The sequence below is a fragment of the Diospyros lotus genome, chromosome 7 (genome assembly GCF_014633365.1).
Source record: "Diospyros lotus cultivar Yz01 chromosome 7, ASM1463336v1, whole genome shotgun sequence".
Taxonomy (NCBI): Eukaryota; Viridiplantae; Streptophyta; class Magnoliopsida; order Ericales; family Ebenaceae; genus Diospyros; species Diospyros lotus.
In genome coordinates this window covers 34819509-34844186 of record NC_068344.1, presented here as the reverse complement: position 1 = coordinate 34844186, position 24678 = coordinate 34819509, and the positions used below count along the sequence as shown (strand labels likewise).

Here is a 24678-nt window from a genome sequence, read left to right as displayed (position 1 = left end):
GCCTGGGCAGTGGGCCCATACAAGAAAGAGGTTTGGCTCTTAAATAGTTAATTTTTCATGAACCTGAGCCAATCGTTGGGTAAATCACACTAAAGGTCACAAAATTTTAATGTCTTTTTTAATTTAATTACTAAATTTTAATTCCTTATAAAGTGATAATAAAATTTTAAAATATTTTATAATATGATTATTAAAGTAATTTTTTGATAATTTTTCATCAAAATTACTGACGTGGCAATGGCCATATCATCGCCACGTCATCGTTACGTTAGCAATTTCAGCTAGGAACCATAAAAAAATTACTTTAATGATCACATTACAAAACATTTTAAAATTTTGTTATCACTTTGCAAGAAATTAAAGTTTAGTAATCAAATTGAAAAGAACGTCAAAATTTTATGATCTTTGGTGTGATTTACTCGACAATCACTTCATGAGCCTTATGGAAGGTCTGGCTTTCGAGATTAGCGCACCCACACACACATATATATATATATATATAGTAAGAATAATTAATTATCTATACACTATATTTACAGTGATTTTTGTAATTAATCTTATTTGTATATTTATGGTTTGCCAAGTCCCTACTTTGTTTGGTGTATGAAAAATCATATTGTTTTATTTGGTTAAATGAAGTAGTTTTATATTATATTGACACTCCTTAAGGTATATTTAGTACATTTTGTTTTTAATACTAAATATTTCTATTCATTAATAATAAATAAATCATATTTTAAAATGCATCCATTTTTCTATGATAATTGTTTAATTAGAAAAATTGCTTGTCATCGAATTTGTGAGGAATAAAAAAATAGAAGAAGAAAAATAAGCAAAGCTCTTGGAACAATTCATTTTATTCATGTTTTGAAGACAAAGCATATGGTGACAGCGACGAACACTGTCCCACATCGAATAAGCAAGAGTGGAGATAAGCCAAACGGAAGTTACATAAGAGAAGGAACAACGAGTGCCAAAGCATACCTTTCTCGGCCTTTTGGCTAAGATCAAGTGTAGTATCTGTTCTTATCAGTTTAATATCTGATACGTGGGCCATCGGCTCACATGATATTAAATTAATTTTTCTCGGGGTTGAGGTTCCACTAGCAGTAGCTTGCTACTGGGGGCCTCGCGGGTCGCCCATGCTTTGCACTACTGCACGGGCCTGGCTTGCCCCACCCAATGCTCTAGTTAAAGTTTCGTTTGGGCCTAAAAGCCGGCCGAATCTTCGTTTGGTTTGTTATTAACCTGTACTGTATATAGCTATAAGAATCGAATAGTTGTTTTTTCAATATTTAATAATTGAGTTATATATGTTATTATTAGGTGTAAGAAATTTAAGTCAAGTCTATTAAATATGTTAATTAGAAAAATTGTAGGAAGTCTTATTAAGTATGTTATTATTAGGTGTAAGCAATTTAAGTCGGTCAATTTTAGCTCAATTTAGGTTATGTTTGAACTCTACAATTTAGATTGTGTAAGCAGCGATTTATCGTGAAAGTGGTCTCGTGTATGAATTTTCATTGCCACCATGGCTTTTACCTTGAATTTTCTTGTGAACTTGGGAGATTCTCATACAAATTCGTTTTGACTACAACTGCGGCGACTTCCTAGACATGTCACTAACCACCTTTAGCCATTGCCCTCTTTCGGTGCCGATCATCAATGGTAGACTTAGTTACAAGAGCAAGGATAATGAAACTTGGTATACTTGGTCCAAAAGGTGAAATCGCTCACCTTGAGTGCCCCTACACCCAGAAAATCTGGTAGACTTGATTGACAAAAATGTGGAGGAGCTAGCTGCCTTGGATACCATTGACGTCCGGAAGCTGTATTGTTCGCTTGGGGCAAGCCAGGCAGCAAATCTTTTGTGCTACTGTGCTGCCGACATGATTCCTGCTCATCTATGAAATTTAAGGGTCTTAGTCATTTAAAATTTAGAATTTTTTTAAAAAATATAAAAATTTTATTAGGATTCCTTTTTAATATTAAAATATTTATCATTAGAAATTTATTAGACCTCCTTTGGGTAAAAAATATTTTTATCATTAAACTTGGCATAGGCTTACGCGCTTCTGGAGCCGATCGGCGTCGTCGGCCGCATCATTCTTTGGAACTTCCCAACTACCATGTTCTTCTGAAGGTTAGCCCAGCCGTAGCCGCTGGCAGCACCATGCTTGTCAAGCCAGCCGAGCACACTCCTCTTTCAGCTCTCTACTATTCTCCATCTGGCCAAGCAGGTAATTAATCCCGATGGAGTATTGAATGTGATAACAAGCTTTGGTCGAGCAGCTGGTGCTGCCATCTGCTCTCCCATGAACATTGATAAAGTGAGTTCACTATATATCCTCCTAATTCATAACCATAAAATTACTCGTTTAAAATGAGAGCAAAATCATATGCTAAACTAATAACTAAAACATTGTTTTATTGTATAATGTCAATATAAGAATGAAATACAAACCATTACACACTGCCATGAAATTAATGCTGATTTGTTTGAATAAGGGTTATAGGTCTTCATCCCCTTCCAATCCAATTTTTATATATTTGTAAACTAGGGTTATGGATGGGAGAGGGGATCTAGCCTAGGAAATTAATTTCTAACACCTTGTCAAGCAACTTATTTATTTTTGGGTTCTATTCTTTTCAGAGGAATGTTATGTTGCCCACTGGCGGGCAACATAAATATAAATGAGACAAACCTAGGCTAACTTAAAGGATCACAGATGATTATATGAACTTTATCGGTTTAAGAGTCAAACCCTTTCTAACAAACAAAGAAGTGGGGCACCTTGTAATGCAAACTGCAGCTGCAAGCAACTTAAAGCAAGTCTCACTTGAACTTGGGGGAAAGTCCTCTCTCATCATTTTTGATGATGCTGATGTTGAAAAACAGAAAAAGCTGCAGATCTTGCATTGTTAACAAGGTAAGGTGTAATACCCTTAACTTTAAAATAATTAATTTATGGATTTATATGTAATTTTTATTATATAATAAAATATATAAACTATAAATATATAATGTATATATATATATGTGGCGGTGCATGTACTTGGAGAACAAGCATCAAAAATAAGATATTTCCTCTCAGCTTTGGCCGAGAAACAGAGAGAGATTGGGGGAGTGAGAGATCGCGAGAGGGAGAGATGAGAGCTCGAGAGAGAAAGAGTGGGAGAGAGATAGGGAGCCGAGAGCAGAGAAAGAGAGATCAAGAGATTGAGTGGGAGCGAGAAGCGGCCGGCCAGAGCCGTTTTCAGAGACTGCAACCTGGAGCAGCGGCCATGGCTGTGCCGCAATGAATCCGGGTGGAGTTGGAGCATTCATGGAGGCCAGTCAGGGCAGCAGAAGCGTGGGGGGTCGACGACGATGCTGGCTGGAGCAGCAGGGGCGAGCGGTGGCCGGAGGTGTTGTTGTGCGCGAGTAGGTTGGAAGCTCGCAGTGGCTGCGAGCGAAGCAGCGATGGCACCGCGGCAGAGGCCGATGGTCGCGTTGCGGTGAGGAGCGACTGGCGATGGCCGCGGCAGCGGCGGCTGGTGGAGGCTAGAGCCGGCGCGCGTAGGGGGGCCGCGGGGAAGAAGAACAGAGGAAGAAGGAGGGAGGAAGAAAGAAAAGAAAAGAGAGAAAAAAAAAAGGAAATAAAAGAAAAAAGAAAAAAAAAGAAAATATAATTAGAAATTTCTGAAAAAATGGGAAAAATTGTAGAAATTAATTTGGAGCTTAAGGAACGTGTCAAAGACTCGAAAATAGGAATTCGAACACGAGATGGCAGTTTAGAAAACAACGCTAGGTGGATGTTTTCCTGATTTTTTCTTCGAATTAATCGATGTATGAGTTTAATATGCTTTGTGTGTAAATTTACGTTTGTCATGACTTGCATAAGACATTGAGGAAGTGCCTAGACATGAGGCTGTGGATTTGGGCCTTGTGAGTCTTGAGATGGGGTCCCTGATGAAGTCAATAGGGCCACCAAAATCGAGATCAGGGTGCGGTGGACAGCTTTGCATGCACGCTGCACTTCACTTTTATCTATGATGTTATGTTTATTAATTTATTACACTACATATTGCCTTTACTAAGTCCCCGAACTCACCCCTATATTTTTTCCACTAACCCAGCAAGTGGCTCGGGATCTGAGAAGGGAAAGGCGGTGCTAATAGATGAGCTGCCAGTTGGCAACGACCGTTAACCATGAGGGTGTGGGTTAACCCCAAATGTTAATAATGTAATACAATTACTGTGTGTTAACTATAAGTGATGGTTATGGTTTAACCTGAAGCAAACTGGAATCAAGTTAAGGTTCCCACTATGAGTAAACCCAGTAGGGTAAGGAACTTGTACCTGTCGGCTACGACCGAAAATTGAGATATGTTTAAATATATTTGGTGATTTAAGTAATTTATTGAGCTTGTTGGTATTTATTTATTTGAAATCGAATTTATACTCCAAAGGCCTAATCAGGTACGAGACTTGGGTGCGTTTTTGCTGCCTATACAATTTACTCTCGAGTTTTCAACCGATCGAAGGCGGCGAAGTCTAGACTCCACTCAGAGCACCCATATTATCTTAAAACTTTATATTGACAGAGATATAATCGTTCTTTGTAGTAGGCCGAGATTATAATGTGAGTTGTGGTGGCACTCGATAGTGGGGTCAGGACGTCACATAAGGTGAGACCACACATACTTCCGTTGGCTAATTAATTCTTTTTTGCCCTTAATTTCCTACATGCTTGATTATTCTTGTTCTTGCATAATTCTCTCTTTTAATATATATTCTTGTGCCTGAAGGGTGAGATTTGTATGGCCGGTTCAAGAGCTTTCGTTCAAGAAGGGATTTACGATAATCTTGCGAAGAAATTGTTGGAAAAGGCAAAGATTTGGGTGGTTGGGGACCCTTTTGATCCTTCTGTTCAACGAGGGCCTCAGGCAAGCACAGCAAACTGAAGACAAGTACATATAAATATGAATATTATATTTAATATTTAATTATTTAATCATTCCTCATTAGAGCATCATGCACTAGTCTCATTTGTAGAATTACAAATGATTGCAACAAATTTAAGTTATACTTCTAAAATTATGAGTCCAATTTAAGTACATAAAAATACCTTCTTATGAATTCAAAATTATGAGTTTAAATTCTAGTTGTAATGACATTTAAATGATTTTACATCATAAAATTTGTAAGTTCAACTAAGAGAATTTCAAGCAATCGATAAAATACTTGTAAAATATATTTTTTTTAAATTTACATAAATCAACCCATTTTACCTAATAACTTCGTGTCCCCCCCCCCCCCCCCCCAAAACCAAAGTTCACACAAGCTGTGCCGCGGCCTTTTTATTAAAGCCTTGGGAGTTGTGCTAGACCCGCTTCGCTAACATGGGTTGGGTTGAGGTCGGGAATGGCACAACTTGTTTCAAAAAGAGTAATATGCTATTGGGCCACTCTCAATATCACTCTCAGTGTCACTCAAGAGATATTTTGGTACAAAATATCGCTATATCTCGAATGATATCTTTCCAATGAAGGGAGGATAGCAAAACAAAAGTCTCGAAATTTAAATTCTTTTTTCTCTCTCTCACACCTCTCTCTCTCTCTCTCTCTCTAAAAAAAGGGGCCAAGTGGAGGGCTGTCCCGCCTGGCCGCCCATTTGATACCCATAACCTTCTTATTAATAATTATATTTTGTCTTGATGGAAAAAAAACAATTACAACAAAGGTTTCATTCATCATAATAATGGAAGCTTTCGTAATATTATATGGAACTACCATTAATTTAATGAGGATTTTGTTTGATTCATGATTTCATTTATTATCCCAAGTCCTAAGTAGCTGTCAGTTACCTTCTTAAACATTATCTGGTTTGAAGTTATCAGCGAGATCAATCTCTTTGTTAGTGATGTCAGATCGGATTATTTTTCATTAAAGGCATAGAATACTCAAATAGGCCATCTCGATCTGGATCTGGATCTGGATATATATACATATGTGTGTATCTACAAAGGAAAGCTTAATTAGAACAGAGTTCTATGATTAACTTCAGCTAGAGGGAGAGAGAGAGGGAGAGAGAGAGAGAGATGGAGGGAGAGAGGAATGGGAGTTCAGAGGCATTTATGAAGATCCCAGAGATAAAGTTCAAGAAGCTGTTCATCAATGGAGAGTTTGTGGATTCCATTTCAGGTTCTTTCATATATATATATATATATATGTATATATACTTTTTCTATTCCTATATTTGCTAGCTAGCTCTTTGATGATAAATGAAGTGTATAGCGCGAGTATGAAGAAAATACACTAAAATAAACTCTTAAAAAAATAAATTTCAGTGGTCGAACCTTGACTTTCAAAAAGATGCAAAAATAAGATTGTTTTGCTAAGAAACCCAAATAGATTGTTGAAATTTAATTGAAATTTTTTTATTACAAATTCTAGATCTTAGGTATATTTATAATATTTGACTAATTCAAATTCATTTAATATTTATAAACAAAATCTAATTAAAATTCTAATTTAACATGAAGTAGAATTCTAAATAGTAGAAACATGAAGTTGAATCTTAAATCAAGTGAAATTCTAAAACTTAAGAAGTATTAAAATAACATGAAATAGAATCTTAAATTAAGTAGAATTTTAAATTTTAAAAAATATTAAAATATTATTTCGATTTGATCAATTTGTGCTGAATTTTGATTGATAACCGCATCAGATGTTAATCTTATTCCATATTCTTTCAACTTTCCATGTCTACTCAAGAATAATAAAAACTATGATTATTGCATTAACTGTTAAATGTTTTGTATGAAAGATTTCTATGTAATTCAGTTGTTCAAGAGAAGATAATGAACTTTTGCATTTGAAAATTGTCTGGCCGCCAAGGATCTCTAAAGGTAGATGGTGATTGATGATAAAATTATCTAATTCCGTTGTTTAATTTTTGAGTATTTTAATGAAGGGAAAACATTTGAGACAATAGATCCAAGAACAGGAGAGGTGATAGCAAAGATTGCTGAAGGTGAGAAAGAAGACGTTGATCTAGCTGTTAAAGCTGCTCGAGAAGCTTTCGACTATGGTCCTTGGCCTCGTTTATCTGGCTCAGTAAGTGTTCTTTAATACGTCATTTTTCAACCCAATTACCTCCATAGCTAAAATTTCCCACTCTTTTCCTGCATCAGGCAAGGGCAAAGATACTTATGAAACTGGCAAATCTAATCGACGAAAATGCCGAGGAGCTAGCCGCCTTGGACACCATTGACGCCGGGAAGTTGTTTAGCCGGGGCATGGACAGGGACATTCCGGCAGCAGCAGATCTTCTACGTTACTACGCCGGCGCTGCTGACAAGATTCACGGCGAGACGCTAAAGATGTCTGGCGAGTTTCAAGCCTACACCCTGTTGGAGCCTGTCGGCGTCGTCGGCCACATCATTCCCTGGAACTTCCCAACTTCCCTCTTCTTCATGAAGGTTAGCCCAGCCCTAGCCGCTGGCTGCACCATGATTGTCAAGCCCGCCGAGCAGACTCCTCTTTCAGCTCTCTACCATGCTCATCTAGCTAAACAGGTAATTAAGCTCTAATTTCGCTACATTATTTGATTAACCTCCATTGCTCTAAAGCTCATATGGCAACTGGTTGTTTTTAATGATCTCTTTTGATCATTAGGCAGGTATTCCTAATGGCGTGTTGAATGTTATAACGGGTTTTGGACCAACAGCTGGTGCTGCCATCGCCTCTCACATGGACGTTGATAAAGTGAGTACGGTACCATCTCCTTCAAATCCCTACAATCACTTGTATTTGAGTTACAAGTTTAGAAACTGGAACCTTTTCTGCCGTTGGATTTTTCTTGTGTTCTTTGTAACAATATACCTAGGCACTATATATACTTGGGGTTAGTTACATTAGCTCACGAGTCATTTCTATTTATAGTCTTATATATATTATGTACAACTCTTGCAACTCCTATTATACTTATATTAGTATTCCATGCTTCAAGAGATTTTTTCTTGGCCTTCCTTCATCTTTTGTGTTAAAAAGTTGTTCCAATCCATCCGCTATCGTCACACAGAGACCTTTATTGATGTTCTTTTAATATGATCAAATCATTTTTGATGTTTTATTTTTAACAATATTAGTCTCTCATATATTTTATTTTTAACAAAAATCATTCAAATATATGATTAAATAACCTCATCTCTAATTTTGATGTTTGGATAGGTAAGCTTTACAGGATCGACAGAAGTGGGACGTCTTGTAATGCAAGCTGCAGCCACGACCAATTTAAAGCAAATCTCACTTGAATTGGGAGGGAAGTCACCGCTCATCATTTTTGATGATGCAGATGTTGATAAAGCAGCAGATCTTGCTCTACTAGGCATTCTACATAACAAGGCAGGATAACTCTATACACACTTCAATTAATTATTGATTTCTTGCATTTAGTTTGCTCCATGCTTGATTGTTCTTGTTCTTGTAATATTGACTCTCTTTTAATGTTGTTGGGCTTGAAGGGTGAAGTTTGTGTTGCTGGTTCGAGAGTGTTAGTTCAAGAAGGGATTTATGATGAACTTGTGAAGAAGTTGTTGGAAAAGGCAAAGACTTGGGTGGTTGGGGACCCCTTTGATCCTTCTGTTCGACAAGGGCCTCAGGTAAACAAAGAAAGTTGACTGCTATAAACTCTATAAACTATAATTAAGTGAAGTAAAGTAAAGTAAAGTAAAGGGAAAGTGAAAATGCTTGAAAATGGACTTTCTATTCCTACAGCTTGATCGTTTTCCATTTCCTTCCAATTCCTTCTAAACTCAAGTATAATCACAATTTTTTATATTCTTTTGATGTGCAAATAGAAGTTATACATAACTTATATAATCATAAGTGTAAATTACACTGTTTTCAGGTAGATAAGACTCAATTTGAGAAAATACTTTCATACATTGAGCATGGCAAGAGGGAAGGGGCCACCCTTCTAACTGGTGGGGAGCGCTATGGCGAGAAAGGATACTATATAAAGCCAACAATTTTCAGTAATGTTATGGTAAAGACATTTTTAAAAGCTTACAATCATTACTTTTTGAACCTGAACTAAATCAATTTATTGAACATGAGTAATGGGCCCACAAATATGTTACTGCTCTTAAATTAACGCTATTAAATTACTCAGGATGATATGCTAATTGCAAGGGATGAGATATTTGGCCCTGTCATGTCACTAATGAAGTTCAAGTAAGTGGATCTTCTTATGTAGCAACAAAATCTCATTTAGGCTTTGGATTTCAACTGAAACTTAAAACCTTTTTTACTCTACTTTGAACACTGCAGGACAGTAGAAGAGGCAATAAAGAGAGCCAATGACACAAGATATGGGCTGGCAGCAGGCATAGTGACCAACAATCTGAATATTGCCAACACAGTTTCAAGATCAGTGAAGGCTGGAATCATTTGGATCAACTGTTACTTTGCTTTTGACAAAGACTGCCCATATGGAGGTTACAAGATGAGTGGCTTTGGGAGAGATATGGGTCTACATGCTCTTCACAAGTATCTTCATGTCAAGTCTGTGGTTACTCCCATTTACAACTCACCCTGGCTCTGAATGCATTTGCTGGCTTTGCCATGCAACAAACATGGAGGGTAAACAATAATGATGAATAAAGACAAAAAGTTCCTTCTTGTCATAACTGTCAATGTCATATCAAGTATCGAATTTAGTTTTAATGTTTTGATGAAGAAAGGTCTAGGCCAAGCCTGCACTTAAGTCATGCTGTGATATTTAGTCACAATATGAGAGAACTTTGCTTCAAGCCCGGGAAAAGAAGAAGCTACCCTTGGGTTCTTTTAAGTTAGGCTAGGCAAGTTCTTTTACTTATTTATTTTCATTTTTTTAAGAAGGAATTAAACTAAGTTCGGTTAGTTTCCCTTTTGCTGGACTGGTGAGATAAAGATAATACAGTTTTAGGCTGAGACATATTCAGGAAAAAAGGCATCTTCTCTCGTACTGTTTGGGCATGCAGGGTCTATCATACAAAGTTCTTTTCCACTCTCAACCTGTTGTCCTATCAATAAAAACTTCTAATTGTCTTTCTTTGTGATTAGAGTTTAATTTTTTATAGAAATTAATTTATATATAAATTTTTATGTACTTTATTGATATTATAGTATCGGAGATAATAGTGCACATATTTAGCAAGTTTATTAGTACACACCCAAAAGATAGTGACTATAAATTCTTATCAATAGCCATATTAAACCAACCCCCCCCCCCCCCCCCCCCCCCCCAAAAAAAAAAAAAGACTTAGTTTCCATGACTATAAAAGAGAGCAGAGTGTTGGCTCAACTGGTTACTCCAAATCCCATCCTTGATCCATTTTCTACTAGACCATTACCATATTAAATGATTATTTTGATTATAATCTGAGTTAATGGTCAAGGCTCGAGGTTGAGACTTTGACAATTCAAAATATAGAGAAGATCCGAAAAGAAGAATAAAAATGGGGGGAGAATTTGAAAGGAAGGGAAGGATTTAGAGAAAGAAAAATGAGGAAAAAAATTTGTGTTATTTTTCCATATGCCTCTCATCCTCTATTTATAGGCTTTTCCGTTCAGTTGTAATGTCTAACTAAAAAGGTACAATCGATTACAGATCTAACTAAAGGGTGTAACACAACTTATATATTAATAGCATAATGATTAACATATTCTTGGGGTTGTGGCAATCCCATTGAGGAGTTCAAGTGTAATAGTTCGTAACTTTTGAATGCTCCTCATCTGCCTTAGTCATTTTTTTTTCAAATTCAACAGCCTGTATAGAGTGTAAGACTTTTGAGTCCATTTTTGTAATAATTTATGCGACTTTTTCTCGGTGATCACCTTGCACTCACCAATTCTTTTTAGAGAACAACCTCCTCCTCCTTTTCTTCCTTTTCATCTAATCTTTCTATGTTCAATAACAATCTTTAGCATTTGGTGACTTGGATGGAATTTGTCTTCGCATTTATAGCACGATCCTAACTATCTCTTTTGTTCTGGCATAGAATTTTTTATTGAGTAAACCTCGAGATCTCCTTGGTTCATTCCTATTGTTGCAGCCCCAAGATTTCCTTTCAACTACTAACTAGTTGAAGGGTTATTACTCAATAGGATTCCGTGCTTTTTGAAAATTGCTTCTAGAGTAAGCTTTTGTAACCTTCATTTCTCAGCAACTTGTTTCACTGTTGTAGGCATCATCATCTTGACCATGAGCCTCAATTCATCTTTTAAACTATTAATGAAACTAGATGCAAAGTATTACTCCATTAGGACTGGCTGCGAGTTCCACATTATAGATCTTAATTCCTCAAATTTCATTTGATACTCAACTACCGATCCGTTTTGTTTTAACTTGTTAAATTTCTCAATCACATCAGTCATATTTTTCTCACCAAAACGGTCACATATTTCTTTAACAAACTTAACCCAACTGGCCTCAAATCTCATAGTCTTAATCCACCCCTAGTACCAAAAATTAGCCATGTCATTTAGATAAGCCACTACTACCAAGTTAATTCTCTACCCTTCAACAACATTATAAAACTAAAAGAACCTTTCATAATGATGGATCCACCACCTCAACTTCAATCCCTCAAACGGAATCTCTAACCTTGGCATTGGAGTGTAATTAGAGGTTTGAGAACAGGATCCCCTTACTTGAATCACCAATTCTAGGATCGAATCTTCCTCTGTTTCTTGCATTTCAGTGCCCCTAGAAAGGATGCCATTGCTAGGCAAAATCGGATCAGTAAGAGGGAAATTTGGTGGCTACCAGAATTGAGGTAGTGATGACAACATATTGAACATGTTATTAATTCTTTGGTCATACTGATCCATGGTCTCTTTGTAGTGATCCATGGTCTACATGTGCTTTTTCAATTCTCTTTACATACTTTCTCGAGTTGTAGCGAGATCTCCTTACACATTCTTCCTTATGGCTGAAATGTCATCCCTGCGGATCATGGCCTTCTATGTTTGCGACACCCCAAACCTCCATCCTTGATTCCAACTACTTCATCCTTGTCCATTTGGCCATCCTTCAGTATCTTACTTCGAATCTGCCTTACTCTTGCATATAATTCCCAATTTGAACACCAATGGTGTGTCGCCAATGATTGGTGTTACTATCAACTCTACTTGTTGATGATCCTAATTCCCTTAACTTTTCGATCATCGAATCAGGTTGGAATTGCGGTAGATCAGCAATCGCCTAGCTATAACAATTGCCTCAACTCACTCCATAGTCGAAGATTGGCTTTGATATCAAAATATCAAGCCTCAAGGATGAGTCTTGGACAATTCTAAAAAAAAATATAAAAAATCCAAGAAGAAGAATAGAAATAGAGAGAATTTGAAACAAGGGAGGATTTAGAGAAAGAGAGAGAGAGAGAGAGAATTTGAGAGAGGAATTTGTGTTATTTCTCAACATACCTCTCATCCTCTGCACTTAACTTATTTATAGGTAATTCTTTTTGGTTATAATATCTAATTGAAAAGGTACAGTTGATTATAACTCTAACTAAGGGGTACAACACAACTTATATATTAATAGCGTAATATTTAAAATTCCCCTGCTCCGACATTAACATTATGAATATATATTGAGTTTCAAATATTAAACTCTTCATTTGCCACCATATATTCAATTGATTATTTACTTTTTTTATACTCAAACCCCCCCCCCCCAAAAAAAAAAAAAAAAAAATTTCAATTTTTTGTTTTAGTTTTTGTGGGTTTCTTACTTCTTAATTAGCTTAACCTTAACATTTGTTTTTATAAAATTAATAAAAACGTTTGAACGGAAACTACAACCTATTTCAATAAACTAATTTCTATAAGATGTTCCAAATGAACCCTGAAGTAACATGAAAATGTAATTGCCCATCTACATGTAAGCAGATACTTTTAGTAACAAAATTTTAAGTTGTCCAAGCTTGATAATAATATATATAAAAACAATTCAATTTTTTTTGTTGATTTATAATTTTATCTAATTCTTTTAATTTTGACAATTAAATCTAAATTAAATATAATTTTATCCAACATATACAATTAATTTAGAATGGTGGTGTTCATGTTAACTTGACATGTCAAGTGTCATAATAATAATATTTATTAGACCCACATGTATAAATAAGTAAAGAAAAGAAAAAAATATAACTATAAAAAAAAAGTAAAATCTGAACAAGAAATTATATATATATTATTTATATAAAAATATAATTCTTACAAATATTACTATTATACGATACCTAATATGCCAAGTCAACATATAGACACTTCTTTCTAAATTGATGAATAAAATACATCTAATTAAATCAATTTGATCTTAATTGATAAAAATAAAAAGATTGAATAAAATTATAAATTCACAAAAATAATTAAATTATTTTCATCATTATATATATATATATATATGGAAGATGACGAGAAAATTCTAAAACTTGGGATGTGTTTGAATTGTCAAGTTATCAGCATTATTGCTGGCTTACATGAGAAGTCATTTCCTCCACCTCAAGAGAGAAATAGCATCCAATCTGAAGTCCCCACTCTGACAACATCCCAGCTTAAGCCCTGTTTGGCTGCTTCCTATACAACAACTAGGGGAAAGAAGACATCCAAACATTGCCTTATCCAGTCCGGCTGGCTCCCATGGTTTATCCTTTTCTGGGAAGCAAACATCACTTTGAAACAAAAGGAAAAAACTCAAGAAAAAGAATAGAGTAAATAAAATACAGCACAAAGTTTCACCAAATTGCAAGTTGGACCCCTCATATTTTGAAAGTTACACTAACTTCTTTTTTGTTAGACAGATGTTAAAAAATGTGTAAATATATAAAACATTAGAGGTATTCTTAGTGATGTGAATCTAGTAATAATGAATAATTGGATACAATTTCTGAATATTAAGAATAATCAGTATAATTTTTGATAAATACAAATCTTCTTTATAATTATATGAAATATCAAGAATATACCATTTACTTTACCCAAAGAATTAGAAGTCTTTCAATCAAAGAAGCCTTGACTATAATTTAACTATTGTTTCACGGAGTTTAGATAATCTTGAAATTTGAAGTTGACAGGAACTATTCTTTATAATTTCAAACAACTACCAATCTTCCTCTCTTTCTCATCATTTCATCCACCACACCCGAATTCATCCGAAATGGGAGCTCAAATCATTACCCCTCGTTCAAGGTACATCATGAAACCTTAGCCCCTATTTTAATCACCCCTTAATTAATCCTCCAATCCCGTGATCGTGCCTTTCTTGCCCCAATTCACTCTCCAGAAGCATGGAGTAGGCGACCATCTGAAAAATGGATTCTCTAGAGCTCTAATTCAATAGCTTTTACTATACATGATCACTTTTGGTAATTAAATATGATATTAAAAATTTTGGGTTATCCAGCAATCAGCATCAGCAATCTTAATAAAACTTCTATGCAAGAATGTGGTAGGCATTTGACTCAGGACGAACCCTGCAATTAAGGAAATTTTATGCTTTTAGAGTTGTAACTTTGTGATCAACATTGATAGCTCTTCTGTCACAAGCAAAGTAACCAGATTCAATAATATGCGAAGCAACAAATCAAGTTTTTTCAAAATGTATTATTTACCTACGAATTTCTACATAGTCATGATTGATAGCTTTATAATATTAACTCAACATTCGAAAGACAATGCATGTGGAATTTGGTGAATGATATGACCACCCTGAAACAAGCCTCTTCAATCATGAATTATTAGCAAGCAAGCAACCAAACCTTAGTTTATAAGGAGTCTAAGATAGGGTGGCCTTTTTATACTCATCAATAACAAGCATACATCCACACAGGCTGACATTCTCCCATTCTATCATCTGCATTTCCCTCCCGCTCTCTAGTTCACACAATGCCAAGACGAACGATACAAACACTTGACTCAAGCCATTTCATTAACACAGCTCAAATCTTCAGAGAATCAATCAGAATTCTACAACTCCATCCAACTTACTTCCATTCTATTTCTATCTTTCTATTCTCACCTCTCCCGATCTCTCTCTTCATCTCCCACTTCCTCATTCACAATTTTCCTCAGATACCCTTCTCCATGCTTGAAGTCACAGACCGTGTGCTTGGACAAAATGGTGATCTGCCCTTGCCCAAGCTACTTCCAAAAACCATTGTCCACATAATCATTTGCCTACCTTCAGCCATCACCTTCTCCCTCCTTGGAAGGGCCGCAACCATTCAAGCAGTTTCAGACACCTACAATGGAGTCAACCTCAATGGAAGAAGGCTTTTTGTCAGAAGTGGGTTGGCTTGGTTTAGGCTTCTCCACACAAGTTTTTGGGAGTTCATGATTATACTTGGCCTCCTTGGAGTTCTGGTTACTAGTTTGACTACTGCTCCAAAGATACTGCTAGCATGGGGTATATGTTCAAGGGCATTAGGTTTCTGGACTGTCATAGGGTTTTTTGGGGTACCCTTTTGTGTGGCATTTGCACACGTGATGGTTGTGGGAAACTTAGCAAGAGTTTTATCTGTATTGGAGGGTGAGTGTTCTGGGTTTGAATCATTAGTAAAGGCTAGGAGTCTTATTAAGGGGAGAAAACAAATGGCCCTGGCTATGGCTTTATTGAGTAATGTAGGTTTTAGGCTAGTTGAGTGTTTGTTTGAGTTCAGGATGTATAGAGGGATGAACTTGTGGGAAGGTCCAACGTTGGTTTCCATGTACTCTTGGGTGCTTGTTTTGGACACGATCATGAATGTTGTTTTCTATTATACATGTAAATCCCAGGACTACATATTCTGAGAAAAGATAGATGAAGATTACCATATAGTATGATTTTCATTTTATTGCTCCAGGAGGATTGAATGGATAAATTGTCACCTTTGGAACAATCATAATTCCGAGAAGGCCAAGAAATTTTCTGGGTTGAACAAGTTGTTTTCCTTTTTCTTTTTCTACATAAGGGATAAGGTACTTGGCATCTTCTTTTTGTCTGATGTTCAACTAAGGGAATTAAAGTAAGCCATATATGTATTTATTTTCGTTTGGTATGGTTGAAGACCAAGCAAGAGCACATTTGGGCTGCTAGGAAAAGATAAGAGAGGAGAAAGTTTTGATTTCTCAAATAGACAGTGCATGCCTAGTCCTTATGCAGCAACTCTTTGCTGCTGGTAGTTCCCAAAGAAAAAATAACAAAGGCGTAAATTTTAAGGCTTAGGATTTAAGATTCCACCTCCTAACAACATTGAACACTGAGATTAAAGTAACAGACTGGACAGTAGCATAGCAATGGTATCTGGACTCTTTATCAAACACCATAATGGAGCTTGACTAAATCTACTTTCTCCCCCATCACTTAAACATTTGGCCAAATTCCAGAATCTAATTCTCTTTCATTACAGTCAAGAGTGGTAAAATAAGTCAGAAATCAAAATTTTCTCAAAAACCAAAAGGGTAAATTGCAAGAGCAATCCAAAAACAGTTCTTGATTGTTTACCGATTGCAGGTTAGTCATAAATCTGAAAACAAAATTCCTGAATTGGGCAATGGAGTAAATCATAAGCACAGGCTAAAGGCTACTAATGCCATAAGCCTGCATGCATTGCTCAATAACGAAAGTCTAGCAATTGAAACAGAAGCCAAAAAAAGTGAAACAAAAACAAGTGATTATAATGGTGATGACAACAGAATCAGAATTATATGGTGAATTCTTAAGCCAAAAAGTTATTACAAACCATGAACTCCAGTCAAAATGTATAACCATGGTAATACCGCATACATATGGGGTTAAATACACGCCTAGCACATCCAATAAAACCTGAGATTCTTTGCACTGCCATCTCCTCCCTGCTTTGACCAAGCTGAGAGAAAAGTCTCCCCCTAGAGGATTGCACGAGGTTCCTTTAACATATTCCTGCCCAGATATATGCCAAAATTCTTTTATTGACTCCATATTTGGTGAAATAATAACTGAGCCAATGTCACCATAACTTGATAATTACAAAGGCTAGTAAAGTTATTAAAAAATCTCACAAGGTTAGCCAGAATCCCATGAAATCTTATCACTAGAAAGGTTATACTAAGTAAACTACTGGCTAAAGATCTGAGTTGATACAGCTGAAAATGAAATGACGAGCACAAAAATAAACAAATGAAAAAAGAGAAAGTACATTCGATTGTCATTCTGCATAAAGAATAATATCAACTGAGCAGAATGGCACTCTGACAAAGAGTGCCACATCTTTACTCCATTATTTTGTTGAAACTTTGAGTCATAATAACAATTCTTAGCAATATATAAATATTAGGTTCTCCATTTAAGTTCATTTTTATGGTATGGTAACTCAATAATGGCAACATTTTACTGAATGGTTTAACATCATAGAAGTTGTTGGAACATCTTCTGATGCTTGAAAACTTGCAATGAACCCAATGACAAAACAAATGTCAAGATGAATAACAAGCTGTGATAACAGGACTAATCACAATCAAATCATACATCTATAATGGAACTAAAGCTTCATGTTACATATCATAATTCTCCAAAAACCAAGTACTACACACACTAATTCTCAGTCTCCAAAGTCCTTGGCTGTTAATTTTCATTGCAAAATCATGGAAGTTACTGGAGAAAAATGATCTTAGCTCATGAAACTGCTGTTAAACTTGATAAAAGAGAACTATGTTTATACAGATCCATCTTACAGCCAGATGTTTTGCATCATGGAGAATTTTTTTGCGCTAAAAATTGATGTGATATGCTCATATCATCCACGTTACAGAGTTTTCTGAACATGGAAAGCAAGTCATATGAGTAACACCCCATTTGGAATTAATGAATTCCACAAAAATTTGTGGACTTCATTTCCAATTCCAAAATTCTGTGTTCGGAATGAAAAAAGAAAAATTGTTCATTTCAATTCCAGGAATTCAATTCCACAGTATTGAAGACAACTAACCCACCTATTCATCTGCAAATAGGTGGGATTTGCAGACGAATTCTCTCTCCACATTCGAAGAAGTGATGGACGACTGATCTGGTGAGCATTCCTTTTGAATCTGCTTATGCTTTTTCACCTTTCTATGCTTTCAATTGCTAAGCCCATATGGATGTATATTATACATGTGTGGATGTATGTCAGTTGGAGGAATCTTGAGTTTGTTCCTTTTCATTTGTTGCTGTCCTTTCTGTTATGATGCAGAGTTTGAAGGGTGGTTTCTGGGGTGATTTGGCTGGCTGTGTATTTGGTCTTATCGTTAGCTTTGTGTTGGTGCTGCTTTGGGTTTTGGTAGGTGTTAGGTTGGTTTTAGATTTTGACTATGTTTATGATGTTTTTTGTCTTTACTTTAATGATGTTATTATATCAAGGGTATTGCAGGAAATAAGAGAAAATGAAACTTTACTTCTGGATGTATTTCAAATATAAGTTTGTGAAATTCAATCTATATTTTAAGTTGTGGCATGCCAAACACAAGAATTCATTTGTAAATGCATTCTACATGAATTCTATGTAGAATTCATTTGCAAATTAATTCCAAATTTCAAATTCATTCATTCCCAACAGTGTGTAAAAATAAGACGTGCATGCTTTTGGCTGACAGCAGCTTTTGTTTTTGGATGGCAATTGTCATGACATCAATAGAATTAGATTTTCACATATAAAAGCTTCTGTTTTGACCTGTAGTAAATTTCCAACTCTAAATAAGATACAGAATTGGGTTCTCTTAGTGTGTGTGTGTTCACAATCTTCATTTCATTCCAAAATTTTCATTTCATTCCAAAATTTTGGCAAGGATTCATTGATTTGGAAATGGCAACACCGTGTCAAAAGATGTTGCCAAAATTTCCATTCCATTTTCATAAAAATGGAATGGAAATTTTCGAAACTAAATGGAAATCAAAGTTTGACAAAGTTTTCAGTTTTCATTTTCAATTTTTTTTTTTAATTTTAAAAGAATGAAAACTTAACATGTTTGACAACATTATGTTCATTTTCAATATTGCATTTTACTATTTTTATATTTCTCCTACCCTGGAGTCCCTGGTGACTGGAGGAGATGCTGGAGGTTGTCAGTGACTCCTCTGGCCTTCTCTCCACTTGCCAACAACTGCCATGGGAGTTAACAACTCATGGCAGCCACAATCGCTGACTCGTAGATGTGGAAATTGTGTGTTTCCCAGATCCATATCTGGACAGTCATGATTCCCATGAAAGATGGTGACAACAATGCCAGTGGAAGGACATGGCGGCAGCAGTGGCAATGTCGATGGAAGGAGATGGCAGCTATGATATCAGTGGAAAGAGATGGTGATGGTGATGGTGATTCCAGTGGAAGGAGATGGAAGCAACAATGGAGGTTTTGTTGGTGACAGTGAAACAAGATGGTGAAAATGAAAATTACAACAAAAAGTGAAAACCAAATTCTCGTGTGTTCAAAATTTTGAAAGTTCTAAAAAAATTTTAGAACAAAATAACAGTAATCAAACAGAAACAGAAAACTATCAATCTACAAGCAAAAATAAGTCAACTAAAAACAGCAAAAAAGAGAAACAGAAGTATAAACTCAAAACTACAAAAGAGAGTAACAAGAAACTTTGCATCTAGCAACAAACCACTCTTTATGCCTTAAAAGTGCTTTTTGGCTTCTTTCATCCCAAAATGCACCACATTACACAAAAGGACAGGGCAATCACACACCAAAGGGTGTACCTCCGGCAACCCCAAACCCGAGAATACAGAACATATATTAGTGAGGCCAACATAATCAGTTATCATTGTATGACAAAAATGGAAGAATCAAAACTCCACAACTCTACACCATGAAGGGGAGGTTGACTGGAGTCTATTCTTACACATAAAGTACTAATCTGCCATCTGTCTACCATTCCTTAGATTACAAAAGCGTGAGCAGAACCTTGTGAAGTATCTACTAAGACCACCCAAAGGGGCACCTCAATTTGCACATAATAGCCTTTAACGGAAATGCTCATCACCCTCATCACATAGGACACAATAGAGATTCGTCATGATAGGTGGCATATTCATCTGACCTCCCCAGCCCCATATTGCAAGGTGACCTTGAAACAATCCTTTATGAACTAAACTCCCTCCCTCCTCTCCCTAAGTCCATGCAATTATAAATGTAGAACTTAATCCAATGGATAATATGATAAGAAATCACACAATAATGCCTGAAACAAATCCTAGGTGCTGAGTATCAGAACACAATCCAAAAAAATAACATATTCATCTCATTTTAAATGATAAAGAGACAACAAAATTGGCATTCTTCTCATGCATCAAGATAAGTATCTGACACTATATTGAATCAATCACCAAGCCACTGTTATTTAGACAATCATTGAATTAAAAAGTAAGACAATTATTTTTCCAAAGATAATCACAGTTCCATAACAATTAAAATAACAATATTCAACAGGTACTCGTCATTTATTACTTCAAGTAATTACTTCTCACGATATATTACTTCACTTATCAAACACAATAAATTTCAGTAGTGGGACCATAAAAGTAAATAAAAGGAGAACTATAACAGAAAAACAGATTAATATGCAAACTAGAGGTTAACAGATGGAATAAAGGCTAGATGAACCTACATTACCCACTGAGATTCTCTGCAGAACCATCAGTTTCATCATCATCCTCTTGCTGTATTTTAGCAATCTCCTCCTGTGCCCTTTCAAGAATCTGCTTCTTCTGTACCTCCAAATCTCTCTGAAAGTCCATTCTCATCCTCTCCAACTCTAACATTTGCTGCCTCTTACTATTCTCAATCTTCTCATAAATCTCCCCAAACTTTTGAATTGAATCAGCCAACAACCTAAACGATGATGCATCATTATCATCTCCTCCATGCCCTTTCCTTTTGGGTGGAAGCCCATCAGAGTCCTCATCGTCCTCTGACTCACCCGGACTATCCCTCATCTCATCCAACCCATTGGACCGATTCAAATACACCCTCGGATTCATAAACACGTACTCCCCAGAATCAACCCCACAAGGCAATCCAAACTGTTGCTTTGATGAAGATGATGAATTCAACAACATATCCATTTTCTTGTAGAAGACCCACTTGCTAGTGTATCCTCCCATGGTTTCCAATTTTGCTTTCTCTTTTTTATACTTCTTCTTCAACGTGTCCAATCGATTTCGACATTGCGTATCCGTCCAGTCCACCTTCGACCCCTCGGACACCTTCTCAGCCACCTCCTGCCAATCCTCAGACCTCAAACTCTTCCTGCCCAATTGCAAATACCTATCCCCCCACGCCTCTAACAATACAAACGTCGCTTGATCGGTCCAATCGGCATGGGTATTCCGAGAAACCTGAGGCGGCTTGCGAGGAGCAAACTCGTAATTGGAAACCAAACTCTCCAGCCTCCGCTTCTTTTGCCGCCTCTCGTCATATCCATTTTCAACATCCTCTTCTTCATCCTCATCATCGTCATCGTCATCTTCATCATCGAATTCATGGTTCATATCTTCATCCTCTTCCCCCAATTCGTCCCCTTCATACTCATCCTCCTCGTCGCGATAGCTACTGTTGATTGGAATAAGAGGGTTTCGATTGGCATGCTTCCCGCGGTGATTCACAGAGTAATGCTTGGGCGGATACCTAGCGTCGTCCTCGGTATCATCCATTCAAATAGGAAAGAACCAAAGCCCTAACTTCTACGGCTGAACAAGAAACTCAGGAAAAAGAATCAGAAAATTTGAATTTACCGAACAGAATCAAAACCTAATTTTGCAGCTTCTGTGAAATTGGAAGTGAATTGATGCTCAATTACAGTACCAAATCGATAGTGAGAGCAGAACTAGGGCTTTGGAGAGGGAGAGGGAGAGGGAGAGAAAATGAGAGGCGTAGGAGAGGAGGAAAGATTTGGGCTTTGGGAAAACTTGGAAGTGAGTGATTGATTGGTGTCAGCGCTGCTAAAGTGCGCATGTGTGGTTAATGTCAGCGTTTGACAAATAACTCTCAAACTTCTCGTGTCGTCAGTTCACTTGGCAGCAAACTGAAGATATATGCCATTTCCTTAACGATCACAATATGCCCATTTTTGGAGCCCCGCCCACTGCTAATGGATAAATTTAGCTTTTGTTAAATGGGTATATTATAATAATTTAAAAATGACCAAATATGAACTAAAATATTCCAATTAAATACGGGTATGGTGACTGGCAATAGGGTCCAATCTATATGTAGGCTTGCCATTTTGGGCCACAGTTTTTGGGTTTGGTCTACCATATTTGGAAACTGGGCCCGTGATTATTTGGTTCTCCCTCTGATATTGGGTCATCGGGCCCAAATTGACAAGTTGGGCCTTTCGTTTGTTTTTGGGCTTAGTTGTGAACGTTATCAATGGGTCTGGGAGATTGGAAATATTTTACCTATCCAAACTAAAAAAGAAAAAGAAAAATAGAATTCGGAAAGTTTTTTAATTTGTCCAAGTAATAGAAAAAAGAAAAATACATAACATAAATCCGAATGTGATATACATAAGCCTTTTCATTTATTCTTCTTTCAAAAAATCCTAATATATTAGGAAAAAGAACAAAAAAATCCTAGATTTTGATTTTAAAAAACATCCTAATTTCTTTTTCCTTTACTAGATTTTGATTAATAAAACAAAAACTTGAATAATTAAGGACAAAAGATACGTTAGTATGTTGTGTGACATCCATAAAAATATATGTTATCCTTTATTAATAGTATCGTCATATTTCAAATCTTAAAAATTATAATTCGTACATTAAATAATCACTCAAGTAATAATTAGGTATCAGACTTTAACCTCCAATGAAGTTACAACATTTGAATGTGGCCTTTATTGAAAAAGTATTTGTTAAATGCCACAAAAATGTACAAGATAATGTAAGCAACACTAACATCTTTATAGTTATGATATATTATCACAATTTTTCTCAATTAATCATGTTATTCTAAATCTATTTTCACACTTTATCAGTGGTTTGTCTTCAATTAATGAACTTAATTCTCCCCCATCTTTTGACTTCAATGCACAAAACATTAATCCATTGGGAACCCATTTCTTCAAGATGCCTTGGTTGTGAATTCATCTACTAGATTTGAATGAAAATTTCAGCTCTATTACTCAGCCATGACTAGGAAGCCACCTTCCATAGAGAGTGAGAATGATGATGCCCACCAAAATTTTTCATACAAACAATCTATGAAATGATGTGAAATCGATCCTCCTATAATTATGATTATGATAAATGTATTTTTTAGTGGTGGATAACTAGAGATAAATGTAATTATTTGAGAAAAAAATTAATAAATTCTCTAAACATAAGAAATCTAATTAAACTATTTAGGGTAATGTTAAGAACAATAATTGAGTCTTAATAAATACAACTTATTTTTAGTTAAAGTATATTGTTTTTAATTTTAAACTATTTTATTAGTTTACAATAAATATATCATATCTTATAATATTTTACCAATTAATAAAATTATTTGAAGGTTAAAAACAATGCACCTTGTATATTGGAACTTAACCATTAATGCGAGGAAAATGGATAACTCAATCACTTAATATGTAAATGAAACGAATGTTTAGGTTGCGTTTTATTTGCTGTTTTTAAGTTATTTTTAATTTTTAATTTTTTAAAATAATAAAAACGCGTTCTCTTTACTGTTTTTAAAAATGCATTTTTGAAAACAAAAAAAAAATTATAAAAAAAACTCAAAACAACAAAAAATTATTTTGAATGTTTTCATCCAAAATAAATTCAAAACTCAAAATATATTTATTTATTCATATTTTATTATTATAATAAAAAAATATTACAAAATTCATTAACTTTAAAATGTAGATATTTTTTTAATAATTTATAAACATTAAATATTTTTAATTTATTGAATAATCAAATTTATTGAATAAAATATCATTAAAAAATTATTTTCAAAATTTTAAAGAGAATGCGTTTTCTAATTTTCTGTTTTGAGAAATAGTTTTTCAAAATAATAAAGAGAATGCATTTTTAATTTTTTAAAAACAGACTACCAAAACAGAAAACTAAAAATGAATTCAAAATTTAAAACTAAAAATTGAAAAGTAAAGAGAACGCAACCTTAGTTTTTGGATATTTTTAGTCAACCATACCCTTGTTAAAGGTCTACTACACAAAAGACAAATAAAAGTTAAAAATCGTTGCTTGGGTTTGGTTGACTAAGCAAAAAGTTGATTTTTTTTTTTGTGACAAACTTCAAAGTTTAAGGAATTTTTGTTTTGAAAAAATTATATTCTATTTTATCATACCCCAATTTTATGGGTCAAACAAAATGGTTTGTTTTTCATGAAAGAAAAAGAAAGACGAATTTTGCTATCATCAAAAACTTATTTGATTATATCTTTGAGGTTAACACCTTATATTAAGCCTCAAATAGCCATATTAACTTATGAAACATTTTAAAAGTATGATATATGTATCCCCCAATTAATAGAAGTGTTCCGATGCTAAAAATAAAATGTAATAAATATACATTATTTAAAAATAATGTACAACAAATAACTATTGAGATTACTCTTATTTTAATCCCTTAAATATAAATACTAATCAATTATATCATTTTGTAGGAGCATATCATATAAAATGAATTATTTCGATT

General features: G+C 35.1%; 2 protein-coding genes, 1 non-coding gene and 1 pseudogene across 3 annotated transcripts; 3 read left to right on the top strand and 1 right to left on the bottom strand.

Annotated features, from left to right (window-relative positions):
• The first annotated feature begins 980 nt into the window (after positions 1-980).
• On the top strand, positions 981-1179 carry LOC127807025 (U2 spliceosomal RNA). Its single transcript, XR_008024562.1, has one exon. It is a non-coding gene; the product is annotated as a U2 spliceosomal RNA (small nuclear RNA).
• LOC127805707 (aldehyde dehydrogenase family 2 member C4-like) lies at positions 1143-5008 on the top strand (annotated as a pseudogene).
• A 1045-nt stretch (positions 5009-6053) lies between these two features.
• Positions 6054-10088, top strand: LOC127806219 (aldehyde dehydrogenase family 2 member C4-like). The gene is made up of 9 exons (XM_052343360.1): positions 6054-6186; positions 6959-7101; positions 7179-7562; positions 7663-7752; positions 8218-8391; positions 8511-8648; positions 8897-9034; positions 9161-9222; positions 9319-10088. Exons 1-9 carry the CDS (start codon positions 6084-6086, stop codon positions 9590-9592), a joined length of 1506 nt encoding a protein of 501 aa, XP_052199320.1. The 5' UTR covers positions 6054-6083; the 3' UTR covers positions 9593-10088.
• A 6627-nt stretch (positions 10089-16715) lies between these two features.
• Positions 16716-22005, bottom strand: LOC127806552 (trihelix transcription factor ENAP1). Its single transcript, XM_052343915.1, has 2 exons — positions 20642-22005; positions 16716-16936 (listed from the first exon to the last, which is right to left on the bottom strand). The coding sequence occupies exon 1, from the start codon at positions 21684-21686 to the stop codon at positions 20643-20645; it is 1044 nt and encodes a 347-aa protein (XP_052199875.1). The 5' UTR covers positions 21687-22005; the 3' UTR covers positions 16716-16936; position 20642.
• Between the last annotated feature and the right edge of the window lie 2673 nt (positions 22006-24678).

What these genes read in the sequence shown, in the direction of transcription:
- LOC127806219 (XM_052343360.1), top strand. Translation starts at nt 6,084, where the DNA reads ATGGAGGGAGAGAGGAATGGGAGTTCAGAGGCATTTATGAAGATCCCA. An exon ending in GTTTGTGGATTCCATTTCAG is followed by an intron (nt 6,187 to 6,958) that starts GTTCTTTCATAT and finishes ATTTTAATGAAG; the next exon opens with GGAAAACATTTGAGACAATA. An exon ending in CAATTTTCAGTAATGTTATG is followed by an intron (nt 9,035 to 9,160) that starts GTAAAGACATTT and finishes TAAATTACTCAG; the next exon opens with GATGATATGCTAATTGCAAG.
- LOC127806552 (XM_052343915.1), bottom strand. Translation starts at nt 21,686, where the DNA reads ATGGATGATACCGAGGACGACGCTAGGTATCCGCCCAAGCATTACTCT.